Source organism: Pan paniscus, chromosome X (genome assembly GCF_029289425.2).
Source record: "Pan paniscus chromosome X, NHGRI_mPanPan1-v2.0_pri, whole genome shotgun sequence".
NCBI lineage: Eukaryota > Metazoa > Chordata > Mammalia > Primates > Hominidae > Pan > Pan paniscus.
In genome coordinates this window covers 128,878,619-128,902,382 of record NC_073272.2, presented here as the reverse complement: position 1 = coordinate 128,902,382, position 23,764 = coordinate 128,878,619, and the positions used below count along the sequence as shown (strand labels likewise).

Genomic DNA, 23,764 nt, shown 5'->3' with positions numbered 1-23,764 from the left:
TGGAAGGAGATGGAGAAGAGAGGAAACCTCAGAAGATGGAGGAATGAAGTGACAGCTGTGAAGGGTGGTAGAAAGGAAGGGGAGGAGGAGAGGTATAAGAATAGAGGAAAGGGATGAATAGGGAGAGGGGAGATGGCATGGAATTCGTGCTATTGCACCTTATTGTTTGCTCTTCCTCACTTCCCTGAAAGAAGCAAGAGGAGAGGGAAAAAGAGTAAAAGGAGGACCTTTTTTTAAAGTGTAATACCTATTTATTGAGCAATCCTTTGTGCCAGGTACTGGGCCAAGCACTTGGGATAAAGCAGTGAATAAGACAAAGTCTTTCATCTCATGGAGCTTACATTCTAATAGAGGAGATAGGCATTAGATACTACAATGTAATGGTGGTGGCATTTGTGTGGTTCTGTGCTTACAAGGGTTGCTAATGAGGGAGTATAACATGGGTATCTCATGTGGACTGGGAGATCAGGGAAGTGTTCCCTAAGGAAATGTCATTTAAGCTGAGTTTCCAGAGATGTGAATGAGCTAAGTGAAGTGTGGGAGAGAAAAGCTGAGGCAGGTGGCACCTCATATGCAAAGATCTTGAGGTGGGAAGGAGGATGACTCCTTTTGGGAGCTTTAAGAAAGCCAGTGTTGTTAGGGACTGGTGAGACACAGGGTGACTTGAGATGAGGCTGGTGAGTGGGTAGAGTCAAATCATATGGAGGGCTTTGTAGGTCATATTAATGAGGTTGAACTTTAGCTTTAGAGTAAAGGAAACCCACTGAGATGTTTTTAAGGCAGGGAGGTGGGTGGGTGGGTGGTAAAGTAATACTAATAGCAGATACTTAGTCCTTACATGTGTTACTTATTGTTCAAGTTATTTGTAAATGTTAGCTCATTATCCTCCTAACAGCCTTTGAACTACATCCTTATTTTACAGATGAGGAAACTGAAGCATAGAGAGGTTGAGTCATTTGCCCTGAATAATTTGCTCAGGGTCATACAACTTATAAATGGTAAATTATGATCAGATTTACAATTTTTTTTGAGACAGAGTCTCACTTTGTCACCAGGCTGGAGTGCAGTGGCGTGATCTTGGCTCACTGTAACCTCTGCCTCCCGGGTTCAAGGGATTGATTCTCCTGCCTCAGCCTCCCAAGTAGCTGGGACTACAGGTGCATGCCACCACGCCCAACTAATTTTTGTATTTTTAGTAGAGATGGGGTTTCACCATGTTGGCCAGGATGGTCTGGATTTCTTGATCTCTTGACCTACCTGCCTCGGCCTCCCAAAGTGCTGGGATTACAGGTGTGAGCCGCCACGCCCAGCCCAGATTTACATTTTTAAAAGATCACTTTGGCTGCGATGCAGAGAATGGCAGGTTTATCTAGGGAAACCAGCCAGGAGGCTGTTGAAGTATCAAAATGAGAGAAGATGGTGGCCACTTGGACTGCAGTGGTGGTGGTGGAAGGAGAACCAATCCCCTACTACTCTACTCCTAGCCTTGGACTCTCTTCAGCCGTATCCTAGATTGCTTCTGTATTGTCTTAAGACTTGCCTTGATCCTCCTTATGCATGCTTAGCTGAGGATTTACGTGACAAATAAGAATACATTCTGGATATTTGTTCTTTCTGGACCTTGTCTCTTCCATTCTTTACTAGGAACTATGGACCTGAGCTAAGGTGGGTTCTTTAATTGGGTGGTTTTTTGTTTGAGTTCAGAGAATAGACAGATCAGCAGGCATGTTAATCATCTTAAAAAGCTCCCTTTTAAGGATGATGTGATATGTAACCATTAGACATATCTTCTCAAGGCATAGCTAGCATTGCTTTATTTCCCCCTTGTACCTTCAGAAAACTCATCAGGGCCACAAAGTAAATAGAGCACTAGTTTATCCTCAAATGAACAAAACAAAATTGCTTTAGTGGAGTTACCTGGTATTCTGTGTACACAGATTCTCAAAAAGGGACTCTTTCCCCCTTTTCTGCCTAAAGGATTGTTAGCCAAGGGGAGATAGGTGATGCCCATAGCTGGGGGCACTGTGGTTCATGGTTACGTTTTATCTATGTTGAGTCTCCAAAGGCTTATTCTGTTGTGATTTGGAGTGGGGCTAGTGAAGGGCCCACAAGTTTTGAAGCAGTTGGTAGAGAGTGGTTTCCTTGTACTTCCTGGTTATTTGCATTTTTATTTTCTGTTTTTCTCCCCCTTTCCCACCCTCATATTCAGCACAAGGTCACAGCAATATTGCTGATAATAAGATCTGGAGTTAAAGAGTTTTGTTTTATTTGAAGGTGAGAGAAGTATTTGTTTCGCCCTAACCACGTGATGGACAGCAGTACATAATGTGCCCATTCTTGCTGCTATCTAAGCTTTGACCTTAGGCATATTCAAAAGCTTCATTGCTCTTTCGACTTAAAGGAGTTGTTATTTAATGCATGCAATCACTTGGTCACTAAAACCTTTATATTGGAAGAGGATGACTTAATTGAAATTTCAATTACAGCATAAAAAATCCAGAATATCTGGACATTCCATTGAGTCTAAAACCTGGAATGCAAGAGTTTTGCCACATTCGAAGCTAAAGAAAGCTATAGAACATTCTAACGTTTATCCCCAATAAAAAATTCTTTAGGGACAAATATAAACATTTGACAAATGGAGGAAGTTCCATAATCTTTGTGAGTTTTGGTAATGTGTCATTGTGGGCCACCTACTTTTTCAGTGGTAGAACTAAAATAATGGTGAGCTGATTTCAGGTTACTGCTTTTATTTTGTGTGGTGTCACATTTAATTCAGTACTCCATATTTCCTATGCAATGCTTGCTAAACTCCTCCTAAGAAACAAGGCCAAAAAAAGTTTTTCACTACTTCATGGAATACATTTCTTAATCACAAATTCCTTAGCATCTGAGTAGAAATCCAAATAATAATTGAGATTTTTACTTTAGAAAGATAACATTTTATATATTGTGTTGCTGGAGATCATAATGAGACATAGAGTATGAGGACTTTAAATACCTCCTGGGTATCTGTTCAGTACTATTGGTCTGTAATTTGTCTGCTTAATTCTTTTTTTTTCTTTTGAGACGGAGTCTCACTCTCTTGCTGAGGCTGGAGTGCAGTGGCACTGTGTCAGCTCACTGCAACCTCCATCTCCTGGGTTCAAGCAATTCTCCTTCCTTAGCCTCCCGAGTAGCTGGGATTACAGGTACCCATTACCACGCCTGGCTAGTTTTTATATTTTTAGGAGAGACGGGGTTTCATCATGTTGGCCAGGCTGGTCTTGAACTCCTGACCTCAGGTGATCCACCCACTTTGACCTCCCAAAGTGCTGGGATTACAAGTGTGAGCCACCGTGCCTGGCCTATCTGCTTAATTCATAATGTAGTACTTTGAAATCATTCCAGGAAGCTTAATGCTGATATGAACCTCATGAGGTAAAAAAAAAAATGTATGTCTTATTAAAATGATGACTATTAAGGTTTTTTTTATAGGAGGTGTATTAGTCTGTTTCCACACTGCTGATGAGGACATACCCGGGACTGGGTAATTTATAAAGAAAAGAGATTTAATTGACTCACAGTTCCACATGACTCGGGGGCCTCACAATCATGGTGGAAGGCAAGGAGGAGCAAGTCAGGTCCTCCATGTTAGAAGGGAAGAGAGAACTTGTGCAGGGGAATTCCTCTTTATAACACCATCAGATCTCATGAGAATTATTCACTATCACGAGAACAGCATGGGAAAGACCTGCCCCCATGATTCAATTACCTCTCACTGGGTCCTTCCCATGACACATGGGAATTGTGGGAGCTACAATTTAAGATGAAATTTGGGTGGGGACACAGCCAAACCATATCAGGAGGGAGATACAGGAATTTAGAAACTTTGAGCCTTTCCTAATTCTAAACATTTTAGCAGCTATTTGAGTAATTTCTAGAATTAAAATAGCAAACATAGCTTTCATGAAGTCATTCTTGTTTTGCTATGTTAATTAATATGACCACTGGATATAGAATAAATTGCAGTGGATTCTAAAATCTAATGGTTTTATCAAATATTCTGATTTTGCTTTTATTAGAAGTTGAAAGGGGAAGTTTTTAGTATGGGGATGTCTGCATGGGAATAAACAGTTTTATTTTATTTTATGTGGGTATATTTATTTTCTGTCATGAATTGGATGTTTATAAAATATTTTCATTTTGTTAAAAATATGGTTTGTTGGACATGGAAATTTTGAAAATGTTTAAGAGAAGGATATCTTAAGATCAAAGAGGTTTCTTTCAATTAAAATTAAAATTTGAAACCAAAGTAATTTCACATACCAGCAATTTAAGGGGTCTATTAACTTTTAAAACTGTATCTGTACTTTTAAAAAAACATTATGAAGGATTTTTAAAAATACAAAAATGTTGAAATAATTGTACAGTGAACACCCATATATACCCCACATATGTTTGACAATTTACATCTTATCGTATTTGCTTTTTCACCGATTTTTCCATTTCTCTGGCCCTCTATCATATGGATATTTATCTTATTATTATGCATCTCAAAGTTGCAGACATAAGTACATTTTACCCAGAAACACTTCAACATGCATGTCATTATCCAGAGTCATATTTTGTTTATGATTTTTTAAAGTAACATTTACATAGAGTGAAATATATAAACCTTAAGTGTACCATTCAATGTTTTTTCACAAATGCATACACTTATGTAACTCGAACTCCTCCTATAAAGATATAGACCATTTCTGTCACCCCAGAAAGTGCCTTTTCCCAGTGACCATATGCACTCCTCAGAGGCAACCACTGTTCTGATCTTTCCCTCCATAGATTAGGTTTTTAAATTTTTGTTCTAGAATTTCACATAAATGGAATCATACAATATGTATAAGGCTTGTTTCACTTAGCATAATGTTTTAGAGATTCAGCCATGTTGTCCCATGTATCTATGTGGCTCCTTCCTTTTGATTGTGGAACACCTATTCCATTGTATGGATAGGCCACAGTTTGCTTATTCATTCTCTTGATGGTCATCTGGGCTGTTTTCTGGCTTTTGGCTATGATGAGTAAAGCTGCTGTGAACAATCTTGTCAAAGTCTTTGTATAGATACATTTTCCTTTCTTTGGGTAAATACTTAGGAATGGAATTGCTGGTATGCCTGTAATTTTAACATTGGGTTTAGCTACTGAAGAGAAGTTGTTTTTAATCATGCTATGACTGGACTACATTTCATTTTAAATGTACACCTTTTCCATTTCCATTTGCCACCATCCTAGTCCAGATGATCATGCGTCATTTCTAGATTATGATAGTTGAGCAGGTTCTCTTACCTGTTAGTCGCTGCCCCACTTCAGTCCATTCAGCAAAAGGCTTCCGGGTGAAAACACTACATTTTGACACTTTACTCCCTTGTTCAAAAGTCTGCAGCACCTTCTGTGTAGTGTCAAGACCCTGTAAATCTGTCTCTACCCTTCCTTGTTTCTTATCTCTTTTCAACATAAACCCCATATGCGCCTTCCTGCACATTTCTGCCTTCATGCTTTTGCTCATACCCCTAGCCTAGAATATTCTTTCTTCCTTCTCCATCTCCCTAGATCCTTAGAGTTCTTAAGGTACAGCTCATAATTCCACAACTAGTTTGTCAGCTCCTTGTGGGCAAGGACCATATCTAATATAGGTAGAGTTTCCCTCATTCAAAAATCTGAAATCTGACATGTTCCAAAATCCAAAACTTTTTGAGCTCTGACATTGCGTCCAAAGGAAATGCTGCTCATTGGAGCATTTTTTGGATTTCGGATTCTCAAGTTAGAAATGCTCAACAGATAAGTATAATGCAAATATTCCAAAACCCCCAAAAATCTGAAATCTGAAACACTTCTGGTCTGAAACATTTGGGATAAGGGATAAAACCTATGCTTATATTCCAATCAATACTTATCATAGTTCTACAAACATAATAGACATTTAGTCAATACCTGCTAATTTGATTGCCTGATACTGATGATTACAAGTGAATCTAATTTCTCAGTATTTCTTTTTAATGCTCAGTTAGGTTTTATACTTGAAGAACTATTGTACTTAATAGTTAATTTTTAAGTTACTTTTAAGTTGCAATGATATAGTTCCAAACTCTATGAAATACATATAACAATGAGAAAAATGCACTCTAATGTGTATTATAATTACAGGGTAGTAAAACCATGACTACCTGATGCCCCTAGGGAATGAGTCATGTGTGCATTTCAAGCAGTGGAAGGCTTACTGCCAGCCCTTTTATTTTCATGTTTAATGGAATGCTATAAAGTGTAGTACACATGTTATGTACTTGCCCTCTTAAATCAATGTGCTTCCTTGTAGCTGCAGATGCACATAGCGATGGTATCAGGCTTTAGGCTGAGAGACTTCGTTTGTTCCTCCATACACACAGTATAGTTCAGCCCCATACTGCTGAACCACATTGGTTATATATGCTCACTGTGATACACTGAGGCTCTGCAGGCTACAGTTTTGAGATACAGGTGACAGCTTGCTTTCTTGGAGAGCTGAGCTTCTGTCCTTATCTTTTGAACTCAAGTTCTCTTCTCAGTTTTCACTGTATTTGCAGTTCTGTACCCAAAACACCATATATGATTTCTGTTGGTCACTGCTGTTGTAGTCTTTTCCTCCTTGACCACTGGTCCTATCGTAGCTATTTGTGTGCTCTACTATACCCTTCCCTCTTATATTCTCTGTTTCCTCTTTTTTCTTCATTATCCTGTTAACTTTTTCCAAACTTTCCATTTTATGTAAAAATGCTCTCTCCCCTTACATACCTTGGCAGGCAATAAAAGCACTCCTTTCTTTTTGCATGTTGAACTGATCAGACTGTAGGATGTAATGTTCAGGTGCGTTGCCACTTCTCCATTCTGCTCTGTGTTGCCAGGGGAATATGGATTCTTTTTTTTTTTTACTGCTAAACTTTTTGTTTGTTCTCTATGTTACAATAGTATAAGGGTAGACTTTGTTCCAGGGTATAATCATATCTGAAATCTAATGTGGCATTTGCCAGTGAGTTTTAACTATGGAATATCATGTGGCACAAGAATGGTTTTTACTTCAATAGGATCATGGTAGCAGAAATGTGGAGAGGACCGTGTGTCATTCTGGCTATGATTTTATATTGTTTACTCTTGAAATAACTCTAAAGATTGATATGTGTATATACAGCCTTAGTAATTAATTTTTCTTATCAGTTTACTCTTAGTTTATCTCTTGATTTATAGGTCCCAAGGAATCCTGATATCCCAAATCCAGCTCTGGCTCAAAGAGAAGAGCAAAAAAAGATTGATGGAGCTGAACCTCTTACACCAGAAGAGACTGAAGAAAAGGAAAAACTTCTCACACAAGTAAAATATTTTCAATGGCTGTAATACTTACAGTCAATCAATAGAAAAAAAGAAAATATAGATCACACTTTTTATTGTATGGGCCTAGTATCCTAGTGTGACACACCAACAAAACTCAGGGCTATTTTGTAAACATGTTTAGACCAAATCTCCTTATTTTTAAAAATTGATCTTATAGAATATGCCCTTTTGGAAATAGTGGGTAGTATGTATATGCAAAATATAAGTGTCAAGTATTAGCAATTTGACATACATTTTGCCAATTATAATAAGGTCAGTGAATCCACATTTGAATTCTGATAGACAGTAGTTATTAACATATTCTTTTTTGTTTTTTGAGACAGTCTCGCTCTGTCACCCAGGCCGGAGTGCAGTGGTGCGATCTGAGCTCACTGTATCCTCCACCTCCCAGGTTCAAGTGATTCTCCTGCCCAAGCCTCCTGAGTAGCTGGGATTACAGGCACCCACCACCGTGCCTGGCTAATTTTTGTGTTTTTAGTAGAGATGGGGTTTTGCCATGTTGGCCAGGCTGGTCTCAAACTCCTGACCTCAAGTGATCCACCCACCTCGGCCTCCCAAAGTGCAACTGATACTACAGGTGTGAGTCACCGTGCCAAGCCTGTTATTAACATATTCTTGAAAATTTAAATTTCTTTTGTTTATAGATGTGAATTGTCTCCTGAAGTTATATTCTACTAATTTTTTATTAATGGAATAATTTCATAATTTTCAAAATTCTTTTTATCTTTTTTTATAATTTTCATACAATGATGAGAGATTTCTGAAGCTTTTATTATTATTATTATTATTTAAGGTGATCATTGTATAACAATTATTAAATTAGGAAGGTTTCCATTTGAACAAAATATTAATGCTTTTAAGTCATTATTGCTATAATGAGTTTTACGAGTGTTCTACTTCTAAAATAAACTATAGAAGATAAAAATTTCAGCATAGAAGGCTTGCAAAATAAACAAAATGTGTACCGTAGGACATTACTTTAGTATAGAGGGTTGCCAGCAAGATTTATTTATTCAACAAATTTTGAACAATGTGCAATGCATAGTAGTAGGTAATTCTCCACGTTAATTATTGAAAGATAGTTTTTATATTTGTATATTATTTATTATATAGGTTTTTTTTGCTATAACATAATTTTATTGTATGGATTTTCACAAATTACATTCATAAGTTTTTGAGCCAAATGCCTGGAAGTAATAAAGTTTAGTTTGAAAATATAATGGCAGATGGCTGAATATTAGAACTTACCACAGAATAAAATAAAACATTTAAATATTCATGTTCTGTTTTCAAAATGTATTTCCTGAATGTAAAAGTAAAGTTATGGCTTTAGAATGCTACATGACTTGGAGTATATTGTGAATGTATGGTATAACATGAATATACAGTCTCAACTGAGATAATATTTTAGTTTGTAATTAGAAATATAATCAGTTTTCTGCCCCTCCTAGTATATGAATTCATTTTTGTCCTTCTCTGCTGCCTTAAATAATTAATCTTTTTCAAAAAACCATGGCAGTACGTAGGAACAAAATGTGGGGTCATCTGAAATCTTTATCAACTAAAAGCCAGGGATAGAGTTTTGCAATGTCTGGAGTATCACATTTATGTGAGTTGGGGCTCGAGGAGTGGAAGACAAATTCTTGGTCTTGTGACTTCACAGACATGCTAATAACGCCAAGGGAATTTAAAACACTGGCTAAAGTGTTTTATGTTTTAGTAAAGAAATTGAGTGGCTCCAATAACGTTCTGCTTGTAGAAGTTCTATTTATGAACATAATTTAGAACAGAAATTATTTATTCACACTAGTTCAGAATGATGTAAAGAGCTACAATTTTTTTTTGCATTATCTTTTGGTTATTCCTCAGTGTTCTTTTGATTTAGTGCATCCACATTTCTCTCTTTTAATTTATGTAGGAACAGATCTGTGAAAAAAATCATTGAAGTACTAGAATATCACGACTTCAGCATTTATATTAGCATTTTTATTTTCATGCATTTGTATTTTAATGTAGGCATCTATAAAATATGAAATTAAAAACTACAGAAGATCTTAGAACTATGTATCAACATTCTCTTTGTAATAGAAAAGCAGTTATTTCTATAACAACTCTCACTCAACTTTTGATTCCAACATAAAATATGTGCAATTTTATAAGGAGAAACATTTTAAGTCTTTTAAAGTGTTTTTTAATGTATCATTGTATAGAAGTAAATAGGGCAATAAATGGATTTATTAATTTAACCTCTATTGATAATGCTTAACTTTTTGTTCACAGGGTTTCACAAACTGGACTAAACGAGATTTTAACCAGTTTATTAAAGCTAATGAGAAATATGGAAGAGATGACATTGATAACATAGCTCGAGAGGTAGAGGGCAAATCCCCTGAGGAGGTCATGGAGTATTCAGGTTTGTATATAATTTGAAACATGGTGTTGTATTTTAACGTTATTCATTTATTTAGCATCAATTTAATTGTACCTTTGTTCAGAGATGTTTTAAACTTTTATGAATAAGACATAGATGAGAGTATAAACTATAATTGTATTTCTATGAAAAGGTTATAAGAAGGGTTATAAGATTTAGCCTAACAAACTGACTGCTATTGTCTCTATCACCTAGCTAAAAGAGGCAAATAAAGCTCTGATAAAACAAGGGTGGCTCTTGGATAAGCATTGACAAAATTAGTTTCCCACCTTCCAACCTCTGGAATTTGGTCTTCTGGTTCAGTTCTGAGATTCACATTCAGTGGATTGAATTCGTGCCTTTCTTTCTAGGTCGTCCTTAAAGTAGAGAGTTCCTGTCAGGCCCATTTAGATGCTCAAACACCCTCAGAGTTCCACCCTATTCCAGAGAGTTCCTGTGGGTCCCATTAACTTGGGGCTAGCGGGCGTAGAGCTGAAAAGATTGCTTTAATCAATCTGTTAACTGGTCCTCAAATCCTCTCCCTCTCTTACTCACCTGTGTTGTTGAGCTCGACCAGAATCAGTTTAGCTGCTGAAGCATATGGATTTTTTTTTACACTTACTGGTTTATTATAAAGGGTATTGTAAAGGATACAGATGAAGCGTGTAGGGCAAGGTATGGGCCAAGAGGGCGCAGCGCTTTGGTGCCCTCCCTGGGCGAAACCTCTTCGTGTTTAGCTATCCAGAAATCTTATTAAAAATAGGTAAATATGTCTAGCAAGTTTTCTATATGTAGTACATGGGACTTTTCTAACTTCCAAATAGGTTCAGCTCTTAAACTTATAATTTGAAACAAGATGTTTAGAATCTAGAGCATTTTTTGTCATTGAAACAATGGCAAAGTAGGTTTAAGTTTACAAAGTAGGTTTAAGTTTCTATGATAGCCCCTGCCCCAAATCTATTTAACCCTACCACTGAAATTCTGTTTTTGCAATAGTAGGAAAGAAACATTACAGTACCAATAAATATACTAAAGATTAATAATAGCTAGGAACAGCTTTTAATTTATCTAGCATGCTAGTGCTTGAAGAAATCCAGATTTAATTAGAGAGATTTTTTTTTTCTTCTGGAAATCTAAAAGAGTCTTCTGGGGGACTTCAGAGGTCAGTTGTATTGAGTTTTTATTACATATAACATTAAGTTTATGAACTTCCTTTTCCTTCATACCAGCATGATATTACTATTACTCTGAACATTTAGCACATAAATTTAGGGCATTTGGAGGCTTAGGGGAAAAAACAGATTGAAGAGAGAAATTTTAGCATCAAGAGTTGAATGAAAAGAATGTAAAAGGATATGTGCAGAGAGATTTTTAAGAAGAATTTTCTTCAGAAGATAGGCAGGGAGATAACATCGGTGTATGTGAAGTTGCAAGAAAAAAATGTGATTTAAAAAGATGATCCTGTCAGACTTTCTTTCAAATTTGACACCAAGCCAAGTGGCATGACTAGCTCAGGACTATTTAATTGCTGCCTGCCAGGTTGGGGGCCATGTCACAGGGTGAGGAGATTGCAATGAGTTTGTTGTAGTTGGTTACAGTAAGAGAAGAAATGTGTACAATTGACCACCCATGAATATACAGTATCTTGTACATAGCAAGTGTTTAAATATTTGTTGAATGAATATGTGAGTGAATGAGTAAATGAACACAGGTGCTTATAAAAATCAGAGTGCTCACATACCTTTCTTGATAGGCTCTAAAAATGAAAAGCTTGAGGATGTGGAGTATGTCATTAAAAGGCCTTTCATTGAAGTCATGTGACATATTAATACAGCCAGATTATTTGGCTCATCTATAAAATTTGGTTGAGTGACTTGGAATGTTTTTCAGTGTGTATGCAATTAAAATCCCAATGAGGTGTTTTTTTTTTTATGAGAAAAGGGTATTCCAAGTAAGTTTAAAAACACACTACTGGTCATTGGAAATACCGTAAGATGATTAGTGAGTGATTCCAAAAGCAAATGACAATTTCAAGAGAAATGGCTGCTCCATAGAAAAAAATTTGAACAACCTGTTCATAATAGCTTGGGTTTTTTGTTTATTTGTTTGTTTTTGAGATGGAGTCTCACTTAATCGCCCAGGCTGGAGTGCAGTGGCGCGATCTCGGCTCACTGCAACCTCCACTTTCCGGGTTCAAGCAATTCTCCCGCCTCAGCTTCCCGAGTAGCTGCGATTACAGGCACGCACCACCATGTGCAGCTAATTTTTGTATTTTTAGTAGAGATGAGGTTTCACCATGTTGGCCAGGCTGGTCTCAAACTCCCAACCTCAGGCAATCTGCCCGCCTCAGCCTCCCAAAGTGCTGGGATTACAGTGTGAGCCACTGTGCCTGGCCCATAATTGTTTTCGCATGCTAGGAAGCTATATTCACTGTTTATATATTACTCTCTCCTGTGTCACTTTATGTGTTTGGTCCCTTTTCTATCATGTTTGAGTAAAAAGCCTAGCTTAAATCAGTATCTGCATCATCTTTTGAAATCCTAGTCATTTGGGATGGATCGTAAGACTCCGTACTATTTCATGAAGGAAAATTGCTAACCTAAAACCTTGTTTTGAGGTCTTATTTTTAAGTGAAAAGTTAGTAGTATTTAATAATTTAACATATTATATATATAAGATTAATCTGAATCTTAATTTTAAGAAGTACAAGCTCATTGTATTCTTTCCTATTAATTCCTTATTCTACAATTCCTTGGATTTATTTGCTTAAATGATAGGATTTTAAAGAAATAACTCTGTTTTTCAGCTGTATTTTGGGAACGTTGCAATGAATTACAGGACATTGAGAAAATTATGGCTCAAATTGAACGTGGAGAAGCAAGAATTCAACGAAGGATCAGTATCAAGAAAGCCCTGGATGCCAAAGTACTATGTTTTATGTCAAATTATTATTAGATCGTTTTAATTGAAATAGTGGTCAGCTTTGACTTCTTACTGCACATTCAATTAAAAGCACTATTTTGTTTAAATACACAGATTGCAAGATACAAGGCTCCATTTCATCAGTTGCGCATTCAGTATGGAACCAGCAAAGGAAAGAACTATACTGAGGAAGAAGATAGATTCTTGATTTGTATGTTACACAAAATGGGCTTTGATAGAGAAAATGTATATGAAGAATTAAGACAGTGTGTACGAAATGCTCCCCAGTTTAGATTTGACTGGTTTATCAAGTCTAGGACTGCCATGGTATGTATTCCTTTCTTACCGATTTCCTCCAACTTTTTATTTTGAAAAATTTCAGATGCCATATATCCTTCACCTAGATTCTCCAATTAACATTTTGACACATTGGCGCTCTCTCTCTCTCTCTCTCTGTGTATATGTATACATACGTAGCACCTATATATACGTGCAGAATCTATATTTTGTATAAAAAATACGGGGACATCTATATTCTATATTCTGAAATGCGTATCTATATTTTATAAGTATACTTAACTATATTTATGAACCATTTGAAAATTACAGACAATGTGAGTGTTCATCTCTAAATACTTAAGCATGTATCTCCTAAGAATAATGACATTTTCTTACATAACCACAATCCCACCTGAAAACATTGATTCAGTAATGTCATTTAGTGTACAGTCTATGTATAAGCTTTTCCAGTTGCCCCCAAAATGCCCTTTATAGCTGTTTTTTAAAAATTGAAGATCCTGCAAGTTTCACACATTACATTTCGTTGTTGGGTCTCTTTAATCTCTTTTAATCCACAACCTTTTGGTTTTCGTGATCATCACTTTTTAAAGGTGTCCAGGCTAGTTGTCTTGTAGAATGTCCCACATTGTGGATTTACCTCATTACTCATTGTAAGATTCAGGTTCAACGTATTTGGCAAGAGTGCTGTGGAAGTGATGTTATGTATTTTTTATTGCATCCCATCAGAAGGCACATTATGTCATGTTGTCACACTGTTGGTGATGCTAAGTTTGGTCACTTGTTAATGTGATGATCTTCAGAGCTCTCCGCTTTAGAGTTATGTTTTCCCCTTTGTAATTAAGCAGGTTATGCTTGAGACTATGCGAATGACTTAAAGATGGACTTTTAATGAAAAGGAGTTGTTGCCTAAGTTGAGTTTTTTATTAGGAAACAGAATATTTAAGTTGAAGAGATATTTTATTTTAGCTTATGTGATTTCCTCCATTACTTTCTAATGTGAACTGTGTTCCTATTCTAGTCCTACTTAGCAGTGGTGTTCATGATGATTTTGAAATACATGCAACACATTTTTAATGTTGGCATTGTTAATCTTTTGTCAGCCAAGGTAATTAAGACAAAATAATTTATGCAGCCTAAAAATTAAAAGCAACCAGAAACTAACAATGCAAACAATGTTTTTGTGACTAGTCATAAAATAGGATACATTTTTCTTAGCTGCTACCTATCATAAATATCTTTTTGTCCAAAAGTTGACTGAGTGTGAAACAATGCTTAATATTTTGCTTGACTCACTTTATATTTTCAGTTCAAGTTGAATAAAAGGAAAGGAAAAATCTGGGTTACTGTAGTGAAGACATTAATTTTGGCAGATGCTTTAGAAGATCACATATTTGTTAAAACTTTAACACAAATTTAGAGTGTGTGGAGTATGTCCATCAAATTTATGAATGGCATATGCTTGGAGAGCTAGCAAATATTTTAGACCAAGCCATGATCCAGAAGAAGCTAGAGTAGTTGGAATGATGGATCAGTTGAATCCAGCAACACAACATTTATTTATTTTATTTATTTTTGTATGTATGTAGGTATTTATTTATTTTGAGATGGAGTTTCACTCTTTGTCACCCAGGCTGGAGTGCAGTGGTGCAGTCTTGGCTCACTGCAACCTCCACCTCCCGGGTTCAAGCAATTCTCATGTCTCAGCCTCTCGAGTAGCTGGTATTACAGGCACCTGCACCACGCCCAGCTAACTTTTGTATTTTTAGTAGAGATGGGGTTTCACCATGTTGGCCAGGCTGGTCTCGAACTCCTGATCTCATGTGATCCACCTGCCTCAGCCTCCCAAAGTGCTGGGATTATAGGCGTGAACCACCGCGCCCAGCAAACATGACATTTAATAGGGATAAATGTAAAGTGCTATACTTGTACAAAAGAATATGAAAAGATATATATGTTAGCAAGGTACAGTAGGAAGAATTAAGAAAAGAATAAAAAAGATAAAGAGGTAATCTGTAGCTTGAAGGACTGAGGTTGGATATAGGGAAGAGTTGTTTTATAGAGTTCTTTGGATCATTGAAATAGATTATTGAAGAACAATGTAGAATAGCTTTTCATTAGCCTTTGAAAGTGGCATTCTATTTTGACTCTCTGAAGACATTGGCAGTGAGTTACTTGGCCTTTTAAGGTCCCCTTTAGCACAGTGAATCTATGACTATGTTTAGCAGAGAACTCCTTTTAAAAGCCATGCAGGATAAATCTTTTAGCCATTTGGGGTTTTATACATGTAATGATTTAATTTAGAGCACCACTAACAGCTTGTAGAAGACAAATGCCTACCTGCATTTGTCAGTTAATCATGTTTTAGAATATACATACCCTTTTCTGTGATAGAACAGTTATTGAATTTTGAGTTTTTATTTCAGTGATATTTTGCTAATTTTTTAAAAGGTTGAGAGCTTAATGCTGTTTTCAGTTTCTGGAATCATTAAACCAGTAGGACGAAACACATTCAAAGTGCAAGGAAAATCTTACGCTATTTATAATATGAACACGACTGTGGAACTACATAACCTTATTTTATTTTCTAAGAAAAAAATCTAGTATAATATTACCAACCACTAGATGTCTCTGAACTCCCTTGTAAAAAATCTGTTTTTCCTCCATCTTCTTTTTACAAAACATTTACCTCTGTACTCTTTCTTTACCGAGAAATGTAAATCTCAGTTATGTTTTCCAAAAAGCACATATTAACTATTTAAATGATCATAAAATGAAATCTTTTTCTGTTAAAAATGAAGACATTTCTGTCTTCAATTACCTTCTAGAAAGTGGAATTTATTATTTCTGAACAATCTTCAGAAACATGCAGTAGTTTATTTTATATTTAAATATTTTAATTGAAAAGTTTTATTTATTACTTTTTCTATCGTATTAAATTTTTATTTCCCTTCTAGTTAATGGATAATTTTTGCTTATAATAATTTTTGCTTATAATTCTGGATTTAGAGTATAAATAATGTATTTTAAAACACACATACATTTGGAACTTCTTTTTAGAATATTTCATGATAATTTCAACAATTAGGAAATTATAGAAATGGATTGATGGTTCTTGATGATCTTCTTTCCCCCTTTCATTTTTAGTAACTCTTCTGTATAGTGAATCACATTCACAATCTAGGAAGAGAAACTGCCCCCTTTGAAAGAGGCACTTGTGATTTCTGAAATACAAAGAAGTTGTTTCATTGAAAAATCCCATCTTAGAACTACAGAGAATGTAATTTGATTCATTATGTGAGTGTGTCACTGTGTTCAAATGAAAATCTTACTAATGATTGAACTTAGCTTACTAAAGATACCTTTAAAAACGATCTGGCTTAAAGATGACTCTTTTCTTTCTCAGAGACATGAATAGTGTGAAATGCATCTTATAAAAAGTAGAAACCTTAATAGTTATATTTGATTCAGAGATCTCAAAGTACTGAATTCATGGCTCCTGACTTAACTAACAATCATAAAGGCACGAACTTCCGCTTCTAAATATGCCTCACTTTGAAAGCCTTCAGCTAAAGGTTGCAGATTTCTTTGAGGCTCTTTTTCATTAAAAAATGCTAGCTATACAAAAGAGAAAATGAGTTTCAGTTCAATTTCTCTGTGCTAAAAGGATTGTGATTTCTTTCTCTGAGAATTTGTGTGGTCTTTAAGTAAGTAATCAGTCTCTATTGAACTACATAAACAAGTAGGAAGGATATGATCAACTTAGCTTTTTAAGCTCAGAGCATATGAATTGCCCTACCATTTTCTTTCTAAGAAAACCATCTTAGAATGAGGTCATAGTCTTAGGATAGTCAAAAACTTATCAGAGTTAAAAGGACCTTTATCAAATAACCATAAGAGGAAGTAATACTTTGTATTTATGTAGTACCTTTTATATAATGCTTGCCAATCCCTTTACCAACATTAGCTTAATTTTCTTGCCACTCCTTTTAGGAAATGAATGTCAGGAGAGTATCTCTGTTCATTGAGTGACGACTAAACGTGACTGGGAGATTCTAGAAGAATCTAAGAAGTCCAAAAGATCTAGCACATTAGTCAGTTTACTGCAAAGGACATGTGGAAAGAGTACCCAAAATTCAATCAGTAATTCCTTGTACCTTCTTAGGTCCTTCTAAGTACTTAAAGTAGAAAAAGCAGAATTTAACTCTCTGAAATAAGGAACATTTCTTGATAGAACCATTTATTGCATTATTTGCAGGGCTGCTTTGACTCTTAATTTTAGTTAAAAAAAAATTCTAACCTTTTAACCTCTGGGGAGCTTTTTCCTTTTCCAGCCAGCTCAAGAGCCTGTGTGTGCATTGCTTGTGGCCTTGTATATATTAGAGTTGAATCCGAGTATTAGTAATTAGTCATTACAATTACCATATCTTTTGTAGTAGTTTCAATGCATTTTTCTGATAGCATCTCAGAAAGAGAATCACATACTGTGGTATGGTATACAATGTAATGAAAATTGTGTTATTACTGCTTGTTTTCAAATCACAGCTTTATTATAAATGAAAGTGTTTTCTATTTAAAAGGTAAGAAAATGACATTCTCCATTAGAATTGTAGGAAAAAAATACTTTTTAGAAAATATTGCTTTAGCCCTTTATTAACTTCCCTGTTTTTGGCTTATCAGGAGGTATTAAATGTTAATTAGTATTGGTTCAGCACAGGATATTTTATAAATTATCAGTCCAGTCAGAAATGGATTTTCTTTACAGATACTTTAGAAAAATGACAGTCAAATTAAAAAATTGCCAACTTGTTCTATAGTCACAGTAACACTTCTATTTGCTGCTTATGGAGTGTAGTCTAGGAAATTTCATAAGGAAAGACAGCTACTCATGATTTTTAATTTCCATGTTAGTACTTAATTGTGTGATAACAGCTAATTTTTTTTTTTCTTGGCTCACTGCAACCTCCGCCTCCCAGGTTCAAGTGATTCTCGTGCCTCAACCTCCCGAGTAGCAGGGATTACAGTTGCGCATCACTACGACCAGCTAATTTTTAATATTTTTGGTAGAGATGGGATTTCACCATATTGGCCAGGCTGGTCTTGAACTCCTGACCTCAAGTGATCCTCCCACCTCGGTCTCCCAAAGTGCTGGGATAACAGGCATGAGCCACCGTGCCCGGCCTAATATTGATATTTTAGAGCATTACATTCTTAGTAGAATATGAAAAATATGAATTAATACATGATTGGTAAAATTAATAAACTGTAAAATGTACTGATGGGTTCTTCTTGACTATAGAATTAAAATATTTAAAACCACATATTTATGCACTTAGGAGTTTATTACCTCCTCATGCACTTAAAAGACTAAAATGTTCTTTTCTTATTAAATTTTTTTTTTGAAACAGGGTCTTTTTCTTGCCCAGCTGGAGTGCAGTGGCATGATCATGGGTCACTGAAGCCTCAAATTCCTGGACTCAAGCGAACCTCCCACCTCAGCCTCCTGAGTAGCTAGGACTACAGGCGCGTGTCACTGCACGCAGCTGGCTTTTTTAGTTTTTATGAAGACGGGGTCTCACTGTGTTGCCCAGGCTGGTCTTGAACACCTGGGCTCAAGCAGTCCTCCTGCCTCGGCCTCCCAAAGTATCAGGATCACAGGCATGAGCCACTGTGCCCGGCCACAATTATTAATAGTTGTATTTAAAGAGACCAGCATAGCACGTGACCCAGAGTAGGCGTTCAGTGAATAAATGGGCATAGAACTGTTGTATTTAAGTTTGCTTCTATCCCATAGACTCCTACAGTTGGACCAGATTTGGATAGAATGCGAGCAAATATGCCAGTGGGTTGGAGTTCATTTTACTTTTCCTTTAATCTACCTTTTTCTAAGGTTAGACTTTATTTGGCTATCATCCCTGCAGCTTTTATTTATTCATAAGCTTGAATAGCCAGTTATAAATGTCATATGTTTTATTATGCAGCAGTAGTGTTCGATTTGGTACCTTGAACTGTTGTAACAATCTGACATGAAATACAATTAATGCACTAACAGGAGTTCATTTAAGGTATTTATTCTTATGCGTTATCTTGTGAGGAAGTGATACATTTTCTTTTTTTGAGACGGAGTCTTGCTCTGTTGCCAGGCTGGAGTGCAGTGGCATAATCTCGGTTCACTGCAACCTCTGCCTCCTGGGATCAAGTGATTCTCCTGCCTCAGCCTCCCCAGTAGGTGGGACTACAGGCATGTGTCACCACGCCCAGCTGATTTTTGTATTATTAGTAGAGATGAGGTTTCACCATGTTGGCCCGGATGATCTCGATTTCTTGACCTCATGATCTGCCCGCCTCAGCCTCCTAAAGTGCTGGGATTACAGGTGTGAGCCACTGTGCCCAGTGATACAGTATTTTCTAAATAGCAATGCTTAAGCAGCAGCAGTTACGTAAAAGCATCATAACATTTAATACTTGTTTGTGAAATGTAGGATATGTTTATTTGAATATTAACTCTCATATAACTGCCTGTGTGCATTCTAGTATAGACTGCCATTGCTTTTCGTTAGTATGATAGAGATTCAAAAGTGACTAGGAACCTGGGAAATATACTGCAGAATGTATAGGTGAAGACATCGATTAAAAAAGAGCAAAGGTGAAGCAATGTCCATTTTGTTTTACTAAGAGCTGTAGAAGAAAATTCTGACCTCATAGAACTTTACCTACAAATTCAGAGGCACAAATGCGGAGTGGAGTTTTTTGTGTGCCCTTGCTCATTCAGCTGCTTTTGACTTTCAACCATAACAGGCGCAGACCTTCTGTCATTCAGACTTAGGTAGGCTTAGTGTCTAGGATTTTAGTACATAGGAAATGTAATGTGGAGTCTCTTTAATCTCTTTCAATAAGTCACTTCAAGTCTACTGATGCTTTCTCTGCCCTTTGAATTGATGCTTTGAAGCTGAGTATTGGAGCAAAGGATATTTGAACTTAGTGCCCAGGATGATTGATATTCACCACACACTAAGGGGCAGTGCCGCTCACTGCAAACATTACATCATTTATTAAAGGTAGAGATACATATCCTAGTATTCAAAAATTGAAACTTGAGTGACTTTGCATTGAATAGAATCATAAACCATTAAAAAAGTATGGAGAACCAAGGCAGCACAATTTTGTTTAAAGTGAAGCTAAGTCTGTAGCTTAAAACAGGACTTGCAAACTGTGGCCCCCCACCTGTTTTTGTGTGGCCTGAAAGCAAAGAATGACTTTTATATTTTTTAGTGGCTAAAAAAATCAAAAGAAGAAGGATATTTTGCAACATGTGAAAATGATACAAAATTCACATTCTAGGGTTCATAAGTAAGATTTTCTTGGAAAATGGACACACATTTGTTTATGTATTGTCTTTGGCTGTTTTCGTGCTACAATGGCAGAGCTAAATAGTTGTGACAGATTGTGTGGTCTGCAAAAGTCAAAAATATTTGCTATCAGGCTCTTTATTGAAACAATATACCAACACCTGGCTTAAAAGTATGTGTAAGAAAGGTGGAAAGAATTATAACCAAGGGTTGATATAAGTGTTACGCAATTCTTTAAGAAAAGGGTTAAGTGAAGGATGGGTGTATAAAGGGAGAGGATATTTAGCCTTAAAGAGGGGTATTTGGGGACCTAGGGGTGACTGTGATTGAGGCATGGGAACTTCCTTGAAACATGTGAAAGATTGTCATATGGAATAGGAAATCAGCTTGTTCTCTAATGTCTACAAAAGTTAGACCTACAACCAATTTTTGGAAACCATGAGGTAGCAAATTGTAGCTTTGCATAAAGGAACATTTTTAACTTGTCTGAAGTTGGAATAGCCAGCCTTGTGAGGTAGTGAGTACTCCATCATTGGAAGAATTCAGACAGGCTGTACAACTAATTAGCAAGGACCTAGTAGTAGGGATTCAAGCATCAACCTGAATGACTTAAAAGTTCCTTTCTCATCTTGCGAGTTTATGATTTTATGAACTCTGTGTCAAGAAAAGATTTCTGAGTACAAAGTACACTTTTGATTACATCACTCCTCCTGCTCAAAAATTGTTTATAAGGTCCTTTTGTCAATGGAATTAAGTAAAATTTTTAAGTTCTTTGTTCTTAGTTCCCAGTTTCTTTACACAGTCACACACTGGACATATTTCAGGTTCAGTTCCAGAACACTACAATAAAGCAAATATCACAGTAAAGCAAGTCACATGAATTTGTTGGTTTCTCAGTGCATATAAAAGTTTTGTCTATAAGGCGAGCAATAGCATTATGTCTAAAAAAGTACTTACTTTAATTAAAAAATACTTTATTGCTTAAAAAGGTTAACAATCATCCGAGCCTTTAGCAAGTTGTAATCTTTTTGCTGGTGGATGGTCTTGCCTCAGTGTGAATTGCTGCTGACTGATCAGGGTGGTTGTTGCTGAAGGTTGGGGTGGCTGTGGCAATTTCTTCAGAGAAGGCAACAATGAAGTGTGCCACATTGATTGACTCCTCCTTTCACAAAAGATTTATCTTTGGCATGTGATGCTGTTTGATAGCATGTTACAGTAGAGCTTCTTTCAAAATTGGAGTCAGTCCCCTCAAATCTTGCCAAAGCTTTATTAACTAATTTTATGTATAATTCTGAATCCTTTGTTGTCATCTCAACAACGTTCACAGCATCTTCACCAGGAGTAGATGCCTTCCCAAGTAACCACTTTCTTTGTTCATCCATAAGAAGCAACTCCTCATCCACTCAAGTTTTATCATGAAATTGCAGCATTTCAGTCACATCTTCAGGCTCCACTTCTAATTCTAGTTCTCTTGCTATTTTCACCACATCTGCAGTGACTTCCTCCACTAAAGTCTTGAATCCCTCAAAGTCATCCATGAGGACTGGAATCACCTTCTTCTAAACTCTTGTTAATATTGGCATTTTGACTTCCTTCCATAAATCACGAATGTTCTTAATGGCATCTAGAACGATGAATCCTTTCCAGAAGGTTTTCAATTGACTTTGCCCAGATCCATCAGAGTAATCACTATTTATGGCAGCTATAGTCTTATGAAATGTATTTCTTAAATAATATGACTTGAAAGTCAGAATTACTCTTTGATCCATGGGCTGTAAATGAATGTTGTGTTAACAGGCATGAAAAACCTCAATATCCTTATACATTATCTCCATCAGAACTCTTGGGTGGCCAGGTGCATTGTCAAAGAGCAATAATATTTTAAAAAGAATCTTTTTTTTGAGGAGTAGGGTCTCAACATGGGCTTAAAGTATAAATACTTCATACTATAAATATTGCTGTCACCCCAGCCTTTGTTGTTCCAGTTCTAGAGCTAAGGTAAAGTGGATTTAGCATAATTTTTAAGAGCCCTAGGATTTTCAGAATAATAAATGAGCATTGGTTTCAATTTAAAGTCACCAGCTGCATTAGCCCCTAATGAATAAACCTGTCATTTGAAGCTTTGAAGCTGGGCATCCGCTTTTCCTCTCTAGTTATGAAAGTCCTAGATGGCATCTTCTTCTAATATTAGGGTATTTTGTCTCCATTGAAAATTCATTGGTTAGTGTGGCCACCTTCATCAATTATCTTAGCTAGATTTTTCTGGATAACTTGCTGCAGCTTCTCCATCAGCACTTGCTGTTTCACCTTGCACTTTTATGTTATGGAAACAGCATCTTTCTATAAACTTCATGAACCAACCTCCACCAACTTTAAACTTTTCTTCTGCACCTTCCTTACCTCTCTCAGCCTTCATAGAATTGAAGAGTTAGGATCTTGCTCTGGATGAGGCTTTGGCTTAAGGGAATGTTGTGGCTGGTTTGATCTGTCCAGACCACTAAAACTTTCTCCATATTAGCAATAAGGCTGTTTGGCTTTCTTATCACTTGTGTGTTCAATGGAGTAGCACTTTTTTTTTTTTTAAATTATACTTTAAGTTCTGGGATACATGTGCAGAATGTGCAGGTTTGTTACATAGGTATACACGTGCCATGGTGGTTTGCTGCACCCATCAATCCAGCATCTACATTAGGTATTTCTCCTAATGCTATCCCTCCCCTAGTCCCCCACCCCCCCAACAGGCCCCAGTGTGTGATGTTCCCTTCCTTGTGTCCATGTGTTCTCATTGTTCAACTCCCACTTATGAGTGACAACATGCAGTGTTTGGTTTTCTGTTCCTGTGTTAGTTTGCTGAGAATGATGGTTTCCAGCTTCATCTATGTCCCTGCAAAGGCCATGAACTCATCCTTTTTATGACTGCGTAGTATTCCATGGGGGTATATGTGCCACATTTTCTTTATCCAGTCTATCATTGATGGGCATTTGGGTTGGTTCCAAGTCTTTGCTATTGTGAAAAGTGCTGCAATAAACATACATGTGCATGTGTCTTTAGAGTAGAATGATTTATAATCCTTTGGGTACATACTCAGTAATGGGATTGCTGAGTTCAATGGTATTTCTGGTTCTAGATCTTTGAGGAATTGCCACACTGTCTTCCACAATGGTTGAACTAATTTACACTCCCACCAACAGTGTAAAAGTGTTCCTATTTCTCCACATCCTCTCCAGCATCTGTTGATTCCTGACTTTTTAATGATCGCCACCCTAACTGGTGTGAGATGGTGTCTCAGTGTGGTTTTGATTTGCATTTCTGTAATGACCAGTGATGATGAGCTCCTTTTCATTATGTTTGTTAGCCGCATAAATGTCTTCTTTTGAAAAGTGTCTG

The 23,764-nt window shown here is 36.5% G+C and overlaps 1 protein-coding gene across 6 annotated transcripts in view; it reads left to right on the top strand.

Moving 5' to 3' along the window:
* Positions 1-23,764, top strand: part of SMARCA1 (SWI/SNF related, matrix associated, actin dependent regulator of chromatin, subfamily a, member 1) — a 79,169-nt gene that overhangs the window by 47,357 nt on the left and 8,048 nt on the right. For all 6 annotated transcript variants that reach the window (XM_003818926.6, XM_008972343.6, XM_003818924.7 and 3 more), the window contains 4 exons: positions 7,255-7,377; positions 9,679-9,811; positions 12,615-12,733; positions 12,845-13,057. In XM_003818926.6, coding sequence (XP_003818974.1) covers positions 7,255-7,377; positions 9,679-9,811; positions 12,615-12,733; positions 12,845-13,057 — 588 coding nt within the window. The remainder of the gene's footprint in view (positions 1-7,254; positions 7,378-9,678; positions 9,812-12,614; positions 12,734-12,844; positions 13,058-23,764) is intronic.